The sequence below is a fragment of the Chiloscyllium punctatum genome, chromosome 40, assembly GCF_047496795.1.
Source record: "Chiloscyllium punctatum isolate Juve2018m chromosome 40, sChiPun1.3, whole genome shotgun sequence".
NCBI classification, from domain to species: Eukaryota; Metazoa; Chordata; class Chondrichthyes; order Orectolobiformes; family Hemiscylliidae; genus Chiloscyllium; species Chiloscyllium punctatum.
The window spans coordinates 65439375-65456604 of NC_092778.1; the positions used below are offsets into that span (position 1 = coordinate 65439375).

A 17230-nucleotide genomic window follows, 5' to 3' on the forward strand; every position below is an offset into this window, starting at 1 on the left:
TCGTGGTATCTGAAACGTTAACTCTGCTTTCTCTCCACGGATGCTGCCAGACCTGCTGACTTTTTCCGGCAATTTCTGTTTTTGTTTTTGCGTCTATTTCCTTGCCCTTGTCTCCTAGTTGAAAATGTTACCTCGTAGATTCAGGTGTCCCTAGTGAAGGGCATGCAATCTGGAGTAGAGCATGTTTCACTCAAATGTTCCAGGTCAGATTTGTTAATTTGTGGATTTCCAGGCTAGCTTTAACTCTTGGGTAAGTCCATTTATCACATCAGTAAGGACATGCAATCCTTATTCTGTTAGCATCTCGATTCACTTCAGTACCAGTGGTCCTGAATTTTAACACATGGTGCAGATGGAGATGGGATAGCGAGAGGATCTCCTCCTAATCTGACTCCTTAAACTGATCCAAGTGCTGGAAGCAATGACTAGATGCCCACCTCTATTTGGTAGCAGGATCAGTGTAACATGACTACCTCTGCGGTAGGAGCATGCAGTGTACACTGATAATCCAACTGATCAAAAATCTATCCATCTCAGCCTTAAATTTCCACAAGGACTCTGCCCCACAGCTCTGTGTTCCAAAGATTCTCAACACTCTTGAGAGAAGGAATTCTTCCTTACCCCTGGTCAATGAAGAAAAATTATGTTTTGTTTGTTCATCAGTTTTGTTTTACATTAGGTTCTCCTTTTTCTGTAAGGCAGTACTTTTAAAGATTTTGTTTTCACAACTACAATGTTTTACTTTTAGTTAAAAATCACACAACACCAGGTTATAGTACTACAGGTTTATTTGGAAGCACTAGCTTTTTACTTTCAAGAGGCACTGACTTGGCTTAGTTCCTCGTGGAATCCTATGAAAAATATACGCACGTGGGTGGGGAGTCAATATAGTTTTGGAATTGCAGGTGTCTATGGCAAAAGCATCACAAGTATTCAATAAGCAGAGGCAAATAATCATCCTAAAGGATGGTACAATTTATCGGGCAAACTGAAGTTCCCCTTGCTGATTGCATCAGACGCTTAGAATGTAGTTTGCACACATTCGTTAATTGGGCTGGTCTTTGCCGGGCTTGGGAAGGATAATGCTTATGGGTGAACTTGGCGATTTATCGTTGCAAGCGACCTCGCTGAACGTTTCTCTTTTGTGCTTTTGTTTTTGTTGTTTTGTGAAGAGCGCAGGGCGTTAATGTTGGATGTGTCGGAGCGGTGGGAGGAGGAAGCAGAGCCCCCGGGGAAGCGGAGGCTGGAGCCAATGAGCGGCTGGTGCTGGCAGCGCCGGAGAGCGATTCCTTTAACAGCAGGAAGGAGCAGCCAGAGGAACCGGCAGCATGGAGGCTTTCTGCAGCATAGGAGGCTCAGATGCCTTCTGGGTGAGTGTGGCTCATGTCTACCGAAGATGGAGTAACCCGGGAGGGCTGGAGGGGGAACCGCTTACTCCCGGCCCTGGTCACCGCTATCGGTTCCTGTGGCCCGCCTGCCCCTTTCATGTTAAAGAGGGAAGGCTGTAGGAGATGGAGTTCATTTCCATCCCCCCTCCCGCTGTGTTTACTGGTTCCCCAACCCGGGCATTGAACCACTACAACACACAGAGGTGGCCTGCTCTCATACCCATTTCAGGCTGGGTGTATTTTTAGAGAGCGGCTCATGTCAAACGCATGTCCTAGTTAAGTGACACAGCATTACTGTGCTGAACAAGGAAAGTCCTAGGGTCGGCTTCGTGCCATTAATCCTTTCCTGAAATACTGTCGATGCTGGAAATCTGAAACAAACCCTTTGTTGGAGGAACTCAGCAGGTGCAGCAACAAACAGCTCTATTTCTCTCTCAATAAATGTTGTCAGACCCGCTGAGTTCCTCCAGCGGTCTTTGTTTTTAATCCTTTGCTGACGTTCCTAATTCTAAATTACCTGAGTATATTTGTTGTTAGGTCCAGGCTCTCACTATCCTGACTTGGAACTGTATCGTCTGCTCTTTCACAGCGCTGGGTCAGAATCCCTCCCTAATGGACTGTGGGTGCCCCTGTAACCCAAGAACGACAGTGGTTCAAGAAGGCAGCTTGCCATCAACTCTAGAGTAGACAAGCAGGAGGCTGGGAGAACACAGCAAGCATGAGGAAGTGGAGAAGTTGACATTTTTGGTGTAACCCTTCTTCAGGACTGAGGGTGGTTGCAGATGAAAGGGGTGGTGGGGGCAGAGTGGTGAAGTGGGGATTGACGAAGATAGGCAGAAGGTATGACCTGGTTGGTCAATGGGAGGAATTAATCTGGCAGATGGCTGGAAGCGAGGGGGAGGAGCTGGAAAGGGACTCGGGAAGGGAGGTAATTTGAAATTGGAGAACTCCATGTTGAGTCCTCCAGAATGTAAGCTGCCCAGGTGGAAGATGAAATGTTGTTCCTCCAATTTGCAGTTTGGTTCGTTGTGGCAATGGAGGAGGCCAAGGATGGTCATGTTGGAAAGGGAATGGGAATTAAAATGGGCGGTGACTAGGAGGTCTTGTCGGTCCCTGGGGTCTGGCTGAGATGTTCGGCGAACCGTTCCCTCAGTTTACATTTGGTGTCCCTGATGTATAGAAGACCACATTGGGAGCACCTGATACAGTAAACTAGGTTAGAGGAGAGACAAGTGAACCTCTCTCTCTCGCCTGGAAGGACTGTTTGGGGCCCTGGATGGAGGTGGGGTGGGTGGTGCAGGTTTTGCATCTTTTCCGGTTGCAGGGAAAGGTAACTTGGGGTTCAGGGCGGTTGCTGGGGAGAGTAGCGCAAACCAAGGACTGTCGAATGGGATGGTTCTTGCGGAAGATGGAGAGGGATGGGAGGGGAAGATGTTCTTGGTGGTGGGGTTTAATTGGAGTTTGCGGAAGTGTTTAAGGATGATGCATTGGATGCAGAGACTGGTGGTAGGTGAGGAAAAGGGGAATTCTGTCTTTATTGCATTTGGAGGGATGTTTTAGAGCCACAGAATGGGGAGTAGAGGTGGTGCGGTGGAGGGCTGTTTGGATGATTGGGGGGGGGGGGGGGAGTGGGGGATGTGGGAAGCATGATGTGCGAAATAGGTGGGCATCTGGGATGCTTGAGAGTGGAATGTCTCCTCGTTCAAGCACATGGCGTGGAGGTGGAGGAATTGGGAGAACAGGATGGAGTTCTTATAGGATACTGGGTGCCATCAACTCCAGGGCAATTGGGGATAGGCAGGAAATGCTGGTTCAGCCTGTGCCAATCACCATCCTGTGAAAGATTTTGTTTTTAATAGTTGAAAGCAACTTCTAGCAGGGTCAAGGTATTGATGATGGTTGGTAGTGAGGAGTAGAAGCAAGTGAGGTAGGTTGATTGTGTTTGTGATCTTGGATAAGTTGGAGAAATGAGCAGTTTTGACAGGTGAGCTGGGTCCTGTAATTTTTATATGATCTGTCTGTACGGGTTCAGTGCCTGGAACCTTTTGAGTTGTAAAGCTTGGACATGAGCATATTGAGATAGTGGCACTAGTAGTTTGGTGAATGCAAGGCCAATGGCTCGAAAGTTGAACTGGGTGAGGGTCTTTTCTTTTTTAAGATGTAGGAGACAGTGGTGTTGGAATGGGAATGTAAGAAAGTGATCAGAGATGGATTTTAATCTGTTTTGGGTAATATGAGTAGCAAGGTCACACAAGATTGGAAAATGGAGGGGATGGCCTTGAATATAAGTGAATTAATCTGCAGGGAGGTATTATTCAAGGGAGCTCAGGAGGGCACTGAAGTCTGAGGAGAGAAAATAATATGGTTTGTAATGAAGGTTGAAATTGCTGAAGGTAAGAAGCCATTTGTTGCAGGGACTGAAGGAAGAAAGTAGTGAGGAAAGAGCAAAGAACAGTACAACACAGGAACAGGTCCTTTAGCCCACTAAGATTGCACTGATACATGCCTTTCTTAACTAAAAACCTTTTGCGTCTGCCAATTCGTGTATCTCTTGAGGATCCTCTTAAATGTTGCTGTTGTATCTGCCTCCAACACTACCTCTGGCAATGCATTCCAGGCACTTATCACCCTCTGTTTTCAAAAAAAAGTCTTGCCTATCACATCTCCTTTTAGATTCCCCCCAACTTTCCCTCTGTCCCTGAGTAATTGACATTTCAACCTTAGCATAAAGACTCTGACTATCCCTATCCATACCTCTCTTAGTTTTGTAAACTTCTCTTGTTGCCCTCAGCCTCCAAAGTTCAAGTGAAAACAAACCAAGTTTATCTCCCCTTTCTTCATAGCTAATACCCTTTAATTCAGGCAACATCCTGGTAAACCTTGTCTGTATGATTGTGTAGTTTGTGCTGTCCATGTAGCACCTTGGTCCTGGGGGACCCCTGTCTCATCTTGTTTACAATATCAGTTGTATATGGGCAAAATGATAAATAAAATCTACTCTACTCCAAAGCTTCTGTATCAATAGGGACCCAGCTCTGATTCTTTCACAGATCTCTGGTCAGAAAATCACCCTTCCACCACTGTCTTCTATGACTAATCTATATCCATCTTACCAGCTCACCAGTCTTGTCCCATGTGATCTCACCTGAATCAACTTGCCATGGGGTAGCCTGCTAAAGGCCTTGCTAACCTCCATGTAGACACCATCCACACTGAAGATCTCCAACAGAAACAAATATCAGTTGATTGTTAACATGACAAAGAGCATTCCAGAATCAGTGAATCAGGAAGTAGAAGGGAGAGGGCAGCAGAGGACAACCTCAATCGCCAGAGAAGTGAAACTGAGTAAATGTTTGGAGCTTGGCATGTGCCTGGAACAAATCCACCTCCCTGCCATCATAACCTAGTTTTGTTACTTCCTCAAACTCAATCAAGTTTGAGACATGACCTCCCCTCCATAATGCCATGCTAAATATCACTAATAAACCAATATGTTCCCATAGGTCCTCGGCAGAGTGGGAGGGGGATTTGAAATGTTGGGCCACGGGGCGGTGTGGTTGATTGGTGCAGGTGTACTGGCGACGTTCCCTGAAGTGCTCTGCGGGGTGGTGTCTAGTCTCCCCAATGTAGAGGAGATCGCATCGGGAGCAACTGATACAATGAATGACATTGGTGGATGTGCAGGTGAAACGTTTGGATGTGGAAGGCTCCTTTGGGGCCTTGGATGGAGGTGAGGGAGGAGGTGTGTGCTCAGGTTTTGCAATTCCTGCAGTGGCTGGGGAAGGCGCCAGGAGGGGAGGGTGGTTTGTTGGGGAGCGTGGACCTGACCAGGTAGTCACGGAGGGGACACTTTGCGGAAAGGGAAATATGTCTCTGGTGGTGGGGACTGTTTGGAGGTGACGGAAATGTCGGCGGATGAAGATTGGTAGGGTGGAAAGTGAGGATGGGGTGTTCTGTCCTTGTTATGACAAACAACCATCTTTTAAACCACTGGCTCCAAAACTGTGTTCTCTCACTTCAGTCCACAAAAAATCATGGTCTTTACATCTTTTTCTACAATCAGACCTGTTTATTTTCTTTATTCATTCATGGGATATAGACACTACTGGCTGGGCCAGCATTTATTTCCCATCCCTAACTGCCCTTGAGAAGGCAGGGTGTCCTGTTGTCTTGAACTGCTGCAGTCCAATTGTTATGGGTATGTTTAAATGCCACTGGATGGTGAGTTCCAGGATTTTGACTTTGGGATAGTGAAGGAATGGTGAGACATTCCAAAGTCAGGAGAGGATCTTTGCAGGTGGCCATGTCTCATGTATCTTTTGCTGTTGTCTTTTTAGATGGTACTGGTCATAGGTTTGGAAGATATTGTTTAAGGAGCCGTGGTGAATTTATGGAGTTCGTTTTGTGGATTCAACACTGCTGATACTAAGTATCAGTGTTGGAAGGAGTGTATGTTTGTGGATGTGGTGCTGGTTAATTGGGCTGCTGTGATCTGGATGGTGTCAAGCTTCGTGTGTTGTGGAAGCTGCATACATCCAGGCTAATGGGGAGTATTCTATTGTAGGTGGTGGATAAGCTTTGCAGAGTCAACAGGTGAGTCACATACTGCAGGATTCCTAGCCTCGACCTTGCTGTTGTAGCCATGCAATTTTATGGTGAGACCAGTTTGGTTTCTGGTCATTGGTAAACCCTAGGATATTGATTATGGGGGATTTAATGATCATAATACCACTGAATGTCAGAGTCTGAATACCACTGAATAGCCTGGTAGGCTGTTTGAGTACTATTAAAAGTCAACCACATTGTTGTGGGTCTGAGGTATTTGGATGGGTATATGAATAGGAAGGGTTTGGACGGATATGGGCCGGGTACTGGCAGGTGGGACTGGATTGGGTTGGAATATCTGGTCGGCATGGACGGGTTGGACCGAAGGGTCTGTTTCCATGCTGTACGTCTCTGACTCTATGAAGTTGTGACTGAGCCAGACCAGATAAGGATAGCAGTTTCCCTTCCTTAAAGTGTGTTAGTGAACTAAATGGATTTTGAGAATTAGTAGTTATCATCAGACTTTGATTTCCAGATTTTTTTTTATGCATCAGTACACACCTACCATTAAGTACTTCCTGACGACCTCTGAAGGGTATTTTGGTGCATTGTTCTTCCTTACTGTTCTAATCTTCTCAAACCTTACAACTTCCACACTGTAGGGAATCTAATCTAATCTAATCAAAAAACTGTTAGTCTGTCTCCAATTCTGACCTCTTGTACGTCTCTCACATCCTTTCCCTCAACATTGGTAACTGTGTCTCCACCTGTCTAGATTCTGAGCATTGAAATCTTACCCTTGAGCCTCTCTGCCTTCCATTTTACACCTTTAAAACCTTTTATTCAAACTTTTTAAATATCTCTTCCTTTTCAGCTGATCAGTTTTGCCTGACTATGTTCCTTTTGAGTGATTTTTTTAATATCATTAAAGGCCGCTCAGTCTTATTTATATTAACTGGTGGTGCCTTCCAAATGTTCTGATTTTGGGAAATTATTTTAATCTCTTGTTGCTTGAGGCAGTCTTAGTTTTTGAATGTGTCTCAACTTATTTAATCGCAATTAACTGACCACCATTAAACACCTAATCTCCATGTATTAGAACTCTGAGGGGTTTGATCTTGTCCATCTTATCCTTGAATAAGTTTGTCTTTCTGAGAATTTAAAATAACTAATGAGATGCATGGCCATCTTCATAGTTTTGTTCCGATTTATTTAATTTTTTGATAAGTTGTGTCTATGGAGCTAATGCAGAACAGTGTAAATGGCAGTGAAATACTTGAGGAGAGAGTGAGGACTGCAGATGCTGGAGATCAGAGCTGAAAATGTGTTGCTGGAAAAGCGCAGCAGGTCAGGCAGCATCCAAGGAACAGGAGAATCGACATTTCGGGCATCAGCCCTTCTTCAGGAATGAGCCACTGAAGAAAGGCTGATGCCCGAAACGTCGATTCTCCTGTTCCTTGGATGCTGCCTGACCTGCTGCGCTTTTCCAGTGAAATACTTGAGAAAAGATTTCAGAAATATTTTAATTTCTAATTATATAAAGATCATAAGATGAGCTCCGCTCATTTTGCTTATAGTAGCAGTTAAACAATGTTAGACTTTGATATGAAAAAGTGTGGACTTGCAGATGCTGGAGATTAGAGCCAAAAAGTATGCTTGAAATGTCGACTGTCCTGCTCCTTGGATGCTGCCTGACCAGCTGTGCTTTTCCAGTACCGCACGTTTTTTGATTCCAGTTTTGATGAATTTGGTGAAGGCAAATTTTTCAGTGAAGCTAGAGACACGAAGCACATGTCTTAGCAAATGATTTGGTGGTACATGGAATGCAAATATGTTTTTCCTCCAAAGAAATTGGGGATAGATTGTTATGTGTCATGTCGTTTTTTTTTATCGTCCTGTGATTAGAGACCGATGATGTGTATCTAGGAGATAAATTGATGGTTGTTCTGATGAAATGTTTGCCCATGCAAATTACAACTGTGTTTAGATAAGGTTTGTTGTGCAGATAAGCAAATTAGCAATGCTGGTAGACCACAACTGGAGAAAGTACATCCCTGACTGGTCTGATATGGTTCTTCTATGTGATTCTTTTGGCCAAATATTTTCGTTCTTTGTTTAGTATATTGGTGTTATATACACACATCGATGAATTGCCTTTCTATGTTGTTGTCTATTTAATTTGACACATTCAAGTAGTTTAATTTTCCTGTTTTGGAGAAAGATTTGAGAAAATTGGACAAAATAAAATTCTTGCTAATCCTGAATAGGACTATATGTTTTGTAATAAACACGTGTAACCCAACTCGCTCTTCTTGTTTCACCAGTCTGATAGGCTGATTCTTCCTATTGTATGGAGTATTGGTTCTTTATCTAAGTCTTGGCTTCTACTATGGTTATGCAGACTCTGTTTGAGCTATGTCATAACTAGAAGAAATTGTTCTTGATGGGACATAATTATGAAATGAATGATTGTACAATACTGTAATTTTGAGATATTTGTGACGTTATTGTACATGCCAAAATATAAAGATCTGTGATGCTAGGAAAGGTTTCTTCTTGTTATCTTGTATGAGAGAATTTTGACAGGGATACACAATGGCTGTGTAGAGCTGGATATGTTCATTTTGGAAGATGTTCAATAGATTTCCTGAAATGTGTCTTTTTAAAGGGCAGGGGGATTAGAGTTTGTGGGAGGTTGTTCTTGTCTTTAATTGTTCTTGGCAGTGGAGGGTGGCTGCGAGGTGAAGAGAATAACAAAGGACATACGGGGTTGAGGGGTGGGGGGAGAGGTGGGTGGGTGGTAGTGTACTGTTGGTTGTGAACTTTTGTATCTGAAATAACTGCACAGAGGCCAGTATACCATCACCAGCTCAACTTTTATTTATATGTGTGCCAGCTTGAAGTCGGCCCCCGAAGACGGGACTCTGAATCTCCTGTTTACTCTTTCTCTCTTTTTTTTTCCCCTTCTTTCCCGGCATTACTGCAGTAGTGCTCATTTTTCCTGTGTGTGTGTGTAAATTCAGGGACTCTGAAGACACCATGTGCAAAAGACTTTATTCAGTTTTTCCATCGCCAGAAAAACACCCATGTGGCCAGGGAACCAGTAACCAGCAAAGCTGTTAAGGGCAAATTCCTCTTTATATTTTTTTTCTGAAATTTTTTTCTTTCCTCTTTTCCCCACCAATGCTATTGCTGTACGGCGGTAGTGCTTATTTTCCCCCATATTAGCACTGTTGTGTGAAAGTGCAAGGACTCAGTGAAAACATCATGCTTCAAATAATTTTATTCATACTTCCACCAGGAAAAGCGTGCATGTAGCCAGGGAACTGGTAACAAACTAGGCCTAATAAGAGGAATTTCTTGGTTTTTTTCCTTCTTCAGGACTTTAGATTAGATTACTTACAGCGTGGAAACAGGCCCTTTGGCCCAACAAGTCCACACCAACCTGCCGAAGCGCAACCCACCCAAACCCATTCCCTTACATTTCCTTTGCACCGAACACTATGGGCAATTTTAGCATAGCCAATTCACCTAACTTGCACATTTTTTTGGACTGTGGGAGGAAACCAGAGCACCCGGAGGAAACCCACGTAGACATGGGGAGAATGTGCAAACTCCACACAGTCAGTCACCTGAGGCGGGAATTGAACCCCAGGTCTCTGGCGCTGTGAGGCAGCAGTGCTAACCACTGAGCCACCATGCCACTTCTGATGTTCCTGGTTTTTAAATTTCTTTTCCCCCACACTACTGTCTAACAGCGGTAATGCTAAGTTTTCCCCTGCACCCATGTATTTTGTGTGCAGGCGTAGGGTACAGTAACGAACAACAAGTGCGCAAATCTTTATTTATATTCCACCACCAGGAAGAAAGGAAACACCCGAGTTGCCAGTGCCTTTTTCGACAATGGGAATTTCTTGTTTATATCTGTCAGCCAAGGCTCACTGGCACAGTTAACAACCATAATCAAGGAGCTCCTAGTCAATAAGATCCACCTGCTTCCAATCACTAGTGTCCAAGCATGGCTTGATCTATTACTCAAAGTATTTGATAGTCCAAATTAAACTTTTACAGAGACATGTCAGTTCATTCTTCTGGCCATTCTTCAGTTCTGTTGTGTACCAGCCTAGCCATCTTGTCTGGCTACATTGAATTGTGGCCAGGAGGCTAACATTTGCAGCATTATACAGGTTCCTAGCAGCTAGGCCAGATACAGTGTGTGGAGAAAGTGAGGACTGCAGATGCTGGGGATTGGAGTTGTGTGCTATTGGAAAAGCGCAATAGGTCAGGCAGCATCTGAGGAGCAGGAGAATTGACATTTCAGGCATAGGGCCTTCAACAGAAATTCCTGATGAAGGGCTTATGCCTGAAACATCGATTCTCCTGCTCCATAGATACAGCATGTGCCCAGACTACTGTCTGGAACAGCATATCCTCTTTAGCTGGAGAGCAAAAGAAATTCAGTTTTGAGCCCAAGCAATTTCAAAGCCATGGAAACTGTTGACTTTGTACATTCTACTTCTATTATTTTGGATGTGGATTCAGCGCTTTAGAAAACAAGGCCAGAAAAGCAAAGAAATTGGGCTGTTGTCTAACAATGAGTCCTATGATACAGAAGCAGAGAGGGAATCAAATTTCCTTTTAGAAAGAAAACAATATGGAAGGTCAGTAGTGTGCAGATTTTTGTCAGAGAGAAGCAAGTTATCCTGAGAGAAAAAGGTCTGTAACATCAATGATGCAGTTTTGTCGTCTCTAAAACAGGGTAGAAGAAAAGTTGAGTGGCTTAAAAGTTCATAAGCTATAAAAGCTCCACAAACAAGGCATTAATGTCGCAGAGAGGAAGGCATCCCACAAGGTTAGTAAATGCATGAATTTGAGGGATGTATGCTAAGAAATAAATGAGCTGCATTTTCTTTTTAAAAAGGCCTCGTTTGAATACATAAATTTCAAGCCAAACTGAGTATTGGAGATGGAGTTCAGTGTGGTGTTGGGGTGGTCAAAATGACAGGTAACCTTGAGTTTGTGGTTAAAGTTGCGGAATGAAAAATGGCAGATGAAGTGCGAAGCGGAGAAGTGTGAAGTGCTACTCTTGTACAATGAACATGGAGCAACAGTATAAAATATACTATTTTAACTGATGTGCAGGACTGAAGAGGCTGGCTGTATATGTACATAAGTTATTAAAGTTGACAACAGGCTGAGTGAACTATTAATAAAGCATGCAGTATTCTAAGTTTCATGAATAGGGAAGTTATGATGAACTTGTCTCCAGACATTGATTAGATTTCAGCTGGAGTATTGTGTACAGTTCTTGGTACCAGACTATGGGAAGGATTTAAATGCATTGGAGAGAGTGAGAAAGAAGGTTGTGAGAATGATTCCACAGATAAAATAATTCAGTTGTGCGGAGAAGCTGTCTGTTTTCTTTAGAAAATAGAAAGCTAAGGAGATTTTGTGTTTAAAGTGATTGTGAACAGAATGAATGGGGAGAAACTATCACTTGTAAATGGATGGAGAAATGCATGACATGGTTTTCAAATATTTCACAAAAGAAAATGAGTTGAGTTGTTAGGGAATGGAATATACAGAGGCAGGTTCAATTGAGGCATTCAGGAGGGCTTTGGATGATTGTTGATACGATGGCTGAATGGCCTCCATTTGCGCTGTAATAGCTCTGTGATTCATAAGGTGTTGAGAAAATGGTATCTTCAGGATGTTCAAATGGGAGGGGAAGATATGATTCGTAGATCACTAATGTGGAAATTGACAGCAATTGGGTGGAGGATGAGTGCAAGTAGCCCTGCCCCTGCCCCCCCCCCCCCCCCCCCAAAATCATGGCTTTGAGAAAGATGGAAAGGCTGAATGCAGGTGAGTGGGAACTGGAATAGTCGAACTCGTGTAAGTTAATTTGGTTGTTTGGGTTGTGGGTCTGGTGAGAAAATCCTTGATTTGAGGAAAACAGAATGTCTTCAAGTCACCATTGTGGAAAGTGGCATGTTTTGGGTATGTGTAGACATGGGAAGATGCCAGTCATTATAGTCAAGTTGCGCACCTGATAATATTGGAAAACAGGCAACTTTCTCTTTCAGGCACCATTCCCAGTGGGATCTTACCAGTGTTGCTTGAAAGTTGAATTGGTTCTCTCAAAGCAGTTGTAGCATTTACATCACCTACAGACTCATCTTTGTTTCAGTACTTATCCATTATCATTCACTCTTGCATCACATCACCATTCATGTTGTGGGGGTGGAGCATTGCTGATGTCACTGGATTAGTAATCTAGAACCCCAGGCCAATATTCTTGGGAGGTGGGAACATAAATTTGAATTCCACCATGACAGATGATTTGAATTCGTTAAAAATCTGAAATAAAAACAGGCTAAGCTAATGATAACCATGTAACCACAGTCGATTAAACATGCTTTTAAAAATAAAACATCTGATTCAATAATGTTCTTTACTGAAGGAAATTTGCTGTTCTTCCCTGATCTGACCTACGTGACTCCAGTCCAACGGCAATGTGGTTGACTTGTAAATGTTATCTTGACCATTAAGGATGGTTTAAAAAATGGACACATCCCAGTGACTCCTGCATCTCTCAATGAATAAAGGTGGGGTGGGGAGAACAAGAATTTGCCTTGCATGATTGCAGTTTTTGTCCTTAGGTTTTACAGAAGCATACAGAAAGGACCAGTTACATCTCAAACTTTTTCCATCCCTGGTGTCGGGCCATTCATATGCAATAACTGTTTGCTGCAGTGGAGTCAGACCTCTTGTGTTTTCAGCATTTTCTGAATTTGTCTCAGATTTTCAGCCTCTGCAGTATTCTAACTTTTTGGTTCTTTTGGATCCATTAAGTAAAGTCACCGTAGCTCTAGAGTGCTTTTATTAGAGAGCGATGATTATGGTGAGTTTAATCTGAGAACCACCACATCTCTGATGAAGGGATGAGGTTGAGAATGCAGACCTTCATTTGTGACAACAGTAGGTGTGGGAATTGAATCTCCACTGGTGTCACTTTGCATTGCAAACCAGCTAACTGACCCCCTGCAGTGCTCCCCTGACAACTATTCATTGCATCTTTTAATACTGGTTTGAATATACTTCATGATTTGGAGATGCCAGTGTTGGACTGGGGTGTGCAAAGTTAAAAATCACACAACACCAGGTTATAGTCCAACAAGTTTAATTAGATTAATTACAGTGTGGGAAACAGACCTTTCGGTCCAACAAGTCCACACCGACCCTCTGAAGAGCAACCCATCAATAACCATTCCCCTACATTTCACCTAACACTATGGGCAATTGAGCATGGTCAATTCACCTGACCTGCACATTTTTGAACTGTGGGAGGAAACCGGAGTACCCGGAGGAAACCCACGCAGACACAGGAGAAAGTGCAAACTCCACACAGACAATTGCCTTGAGACGGTAATTGAACCTGGGTCTCTGGCGCTATGAAGCAGCAGTGCTAAGCACTGTGCCACCTGATGAAGGAGCAGCGCTCCGAAAGCTAGTGTGCTTCCAATTAAACCTGTTGCACTATAACCTGGTGTTGTGTGATTTTTAACTGAATGTACTTCTGTATTTGTTCTGTTACAGGTAAATTACCCTGAGCTACCTTGAATCCGGCTACTTGAGACACCTCTCAGACAATCAAATACAGAAACAATTATTTAAACTTTATTGCATATAGCAGTTGAAATAAGTCCCCTCAAGTAAGCAAGTTAAACCCCTCAACTGAATTTAACTATTAATAGTATTATGAATTAGCAAGCTTTGAGAAGATTTGTAGCTGAGGTTGAGGTTCTGGATGTAGGTTTGCTCGCTGAGCTGGGAGGTTCATTTCCAGACGTTTTGTTACCCTACTAGGTAACCTCTTCAGTGGGCCTCAGGCGGAGCAGTGTACATGATTGCTGCTTTCTATTTATATGTTTGGGTTTCTTTAGGTTGGTGATGTCATTTCCTTTTCTTTTTCTCAGGGTATGGTAGATGGGGTCTAATTCTGTGTTTGTTGATAGAGTTCCAGTTGGAATACCATGCTTCTAGGAATTCTCGTGCTTGGCTTGTCCTAAGATGGATAAGTTGTCTCAATCGAAGTGGTGTCCTTCCTTCTCTGTATGTAAGGACACTAGTGAGAGAGGGTCATGTCGTTTTGTGGCTAGTTGGTGTTGATGTATCCTGGTGGCTAGTTTTCTGTCTGTTTGTCCAATGAACACAACTAGCCACAAAATGACATGACCCTCTCTCACTCATATCCTTACATACAGATAAGGAAGGACACCACTTCGACTGGGACAACACATCCATCTTGGGACAAGTGAAGCAAAGACATGCACGAGAATTCCTTGAAGCATAGAGTTCCGGTTGGAATGCCATCACCAAACACATTGAGTTAGACCCCATCTACCACCCCCTGAGAAAAAGAAAAGGAAATGACATCACCAACCCAAAGAAACCCAAACATATAAATTAGATTAGATTACTTAGTGTGGAAACAGGCCCTTCGGCCCAAGAAGTCCACACCGACCCGCCGAAGTGCACCCACCCATACCCATTCCCCTACATTTACCCCTACATCTAACACTACGGGCAGTTTAGCATGGCCAATTCACCTAACCTGCACATTTTTGGACTGTGGGAGGAAACCGGAGCACCCGGAGGAAACCCATGCAGACACTGGGAGAATGTGCAAACTCCACACAGTCAGTCGCCTGAGGCGGGAACCGTGTACACTGCTTCGCCTGAGGCCCACTGAAAATATTACATGGTAGGGTGACAAAACGCCTGGAAATGAACCTCCCAGCTCAGTGAGCAAACCTACATCCAGAGTATTATTAATTGTATAATTTTGTTACGATTCTAACCAACAAAGCCTGCCTCTGGATGTCTACACTTTGATCTTTCTACAGTGTCACTCTTTCAAGTTCTGGTGCTGAAGAGACCAGAGTTGAATTCTTATGTGATTTTCTCTCTTTCAAGTTTGTGGTGTGAAATTATTGATGATTGATTGTTTAGATTCATTTAAAATATTGACTCCTCCTTTAGAGCTATTAAGCTTGCTTCCTTTGTGTGCATTTTTGGTCTCCTAGTCTGAGGAAGGATGTTCTTGCCATTGAGGGAGTCCAGCAAAGGTTCATCAATCAGACTAGTTCCCATGATGGTAGAACTGACAAATGAGGAAAAAAGTTTGCTGGAATTTAGAATGGTGGGGGAGGGTGGTTGAATCTCCGATGTGTATAAAATCTTGATGGGACTGGACAGGCTAGATGCAGGAAAAACATTCCCATTGTTGGGGAAATCCAGAACTAGGGATCATAGTCTAAGAATAGTGGGTAAGCCATTCAGACCTGAGATAGGGGAGAATTTCTTCACTCAGTTGTGAACCTGTGGAATTCTGTCCCACAGGAAACTGTTGCAGCCAGTTCATTAGATATATTTAAGAGGAAGCTGGATGTGGGAGAGCAAGCAGGAATGGGATACGGAGATTGCATGGTCAGTCATGATCATATTGATTGGTGATGCAGGCTCGAAGGGCTAAATGGCCTCCTGCAGCTCTTTTCTATGTTTCTGCTTTTCTATGTTTATCAGAAGTAGCTTTCCTGTCCCTTGCTACATTTCACATTGGCTTTTCTGTTTGAACACACAACTTACCTGTGATTTAACACCTTTAAAATTTTCTGCAGGGCAATCATTTGCCTTTGTGACACAAGGGAGCACACTAAAACAGTTTTGTTTATATAGCTTCAACTTTTTTTTTCCCAGAGCATGGCCAATTGCTTTCAATTCCTGAATAACAGTTTGTCCCTTTTCCCTTAATAGTTTATTCCAGACAGAGTTATTGCTGATTCTTTCACTCTATAATAAAGTTATTAAAGTTCTGGAATTTACAGTATGACAGTTCATTTTGGTGCAAGGGGAGTTTAACAAATTCGAGTTTGCTACCGGCCACACTGAGAGAGGAATGCTTTACTCATTTTGGCACACCTTATCAGTTACAAGGTGGGTTGAATGAAGAATAAAATCCTATTTGGATGCAAAATTGTTATTTCACTTAAACTTAGATCTCTTTCAATGTTATATTTCTCACTTACAATTTTTGAAGACTTGTCAAGCGTTTAAGACCAAGTTATGCAATTTTTAAAAATTTTGAATGCATATCTAGGCTGAGAGACTCTCTTACTCTCTCTTTCAGAATAGACATCCAGCAGCTCAGGTGAATTCAGAACCAACACAGCTTCTATGCGCAATGCCAGGGTCAGAGTCCTCCAAACCTCTGTTTCTAATCAAGTTGGTCTTCCAGGTTTTCAGCTTTTCCCTTGAGTGGTATGCTAACTGCTCCCTCTCCATTGCTTGCTCTTGCTTAGATTCTGAGAAAGCAGTCTCAACTTAATTACCTGTGCATTTTGTGAAAATTGTGGGAAACTGATTTCGAGCAAGGAAATTGAATGCAAGCAATTTAATCAGGGTACAATTAAGCAATAGAGGTGTAACCTGGAAGCTGAATAAAAGATCACAGTCATGTTTTAAGGTTGGGTGCCAACAATTATTGGATTGCTGCTGCTGCTTTTTACCACTTAATTGTGCCAATATAATTTACTGGATAAAGCAGTTGCCATACCAGGCTGTTATGCATTCTGATTGTATGCAGTGTATGGTGCATCCGTAAAGCTTGGTGAGGGTCCTTGTGGACAAGCTGAATTTCCTGAGTTGCCTGAGGATGAAGTGTTGTTGTGCCTCCTTGACCATCGCGTCTATGTGGGAGGTCCAGGACATGTTGGTTATTGTTGCTCCCAGTGCCGCCTCTTCGTTGGGGGCATGTTCTCCTTCTGCTGGGATTCATCTCATTTGATTGCTGATAACCATGTGAAGTGCGGCCTTAATGGCTGGACAAGCTTACCAGTATTCTGCTCAGGTAAGCTATATCTGTTTAGAAGCAATAGTACCTACTTGGGAACCTTTTAAGCCTTAGCTTTGCAAATTTGCAGCCGTGTCGCCTGACCTCTGGTAAAAGGGATGTTGAACCTTTTTGTGGTAAAGGTTGGTACACTTCGAACAGACTTAATAGGTAAATGTGATTTTCTCAGAACTTGTAATTGGAGATTATTCAGCACTGACTTGTCTGTGCATGTCAAATATTTTTACAAGATCATTTCTTGGGATGTGAGCATCATTGCTAGGCCAGCATTTACACTCCAAAAAGGTGGAATGAAAGTACAGGGTTTTCTTAGCATAGCTTTTCTACACACAGTGGTGCTTGAGTGTAGCGTGAAGTTGAGTTGGGTGAAATGTGGAACTAT

General features: G+C 43.1%; 1 protein-coding gene across 4 annotated transcripts in view; it reads left to right on the forward strand.

Annotated features, from left to right (window-relative positions):
* Positions 1–1059: 1059 nt before the first annotated feature.
* The window catches only part of abcc1 (ATP binding cassette subfamily C member 1 (ABCC1 blood group)), a 99761-nt gene continuing 83590 nt past the window's right edge, over positions 1060–17230 (forward strand). For 2 of the 4 annotated variants that reach the window (XM_072560167.1, XM_072560171.1), the window contains exon 1: positions 1068–1370. In XM_072560167.1, coding sequence (XP_072416268.1) covers positions 1329–1370 — 42 coding nt within the window. In that variant the 5' untranslated portion in view covers positions 1068–1328. Of the gene's footprint in view, positions 1371–17230 lie in introns of all 4 variants that reach the window. The other 2 variants (XR_011954968.1, XM_072560168.1) reach the window with 2 other exon arrangements.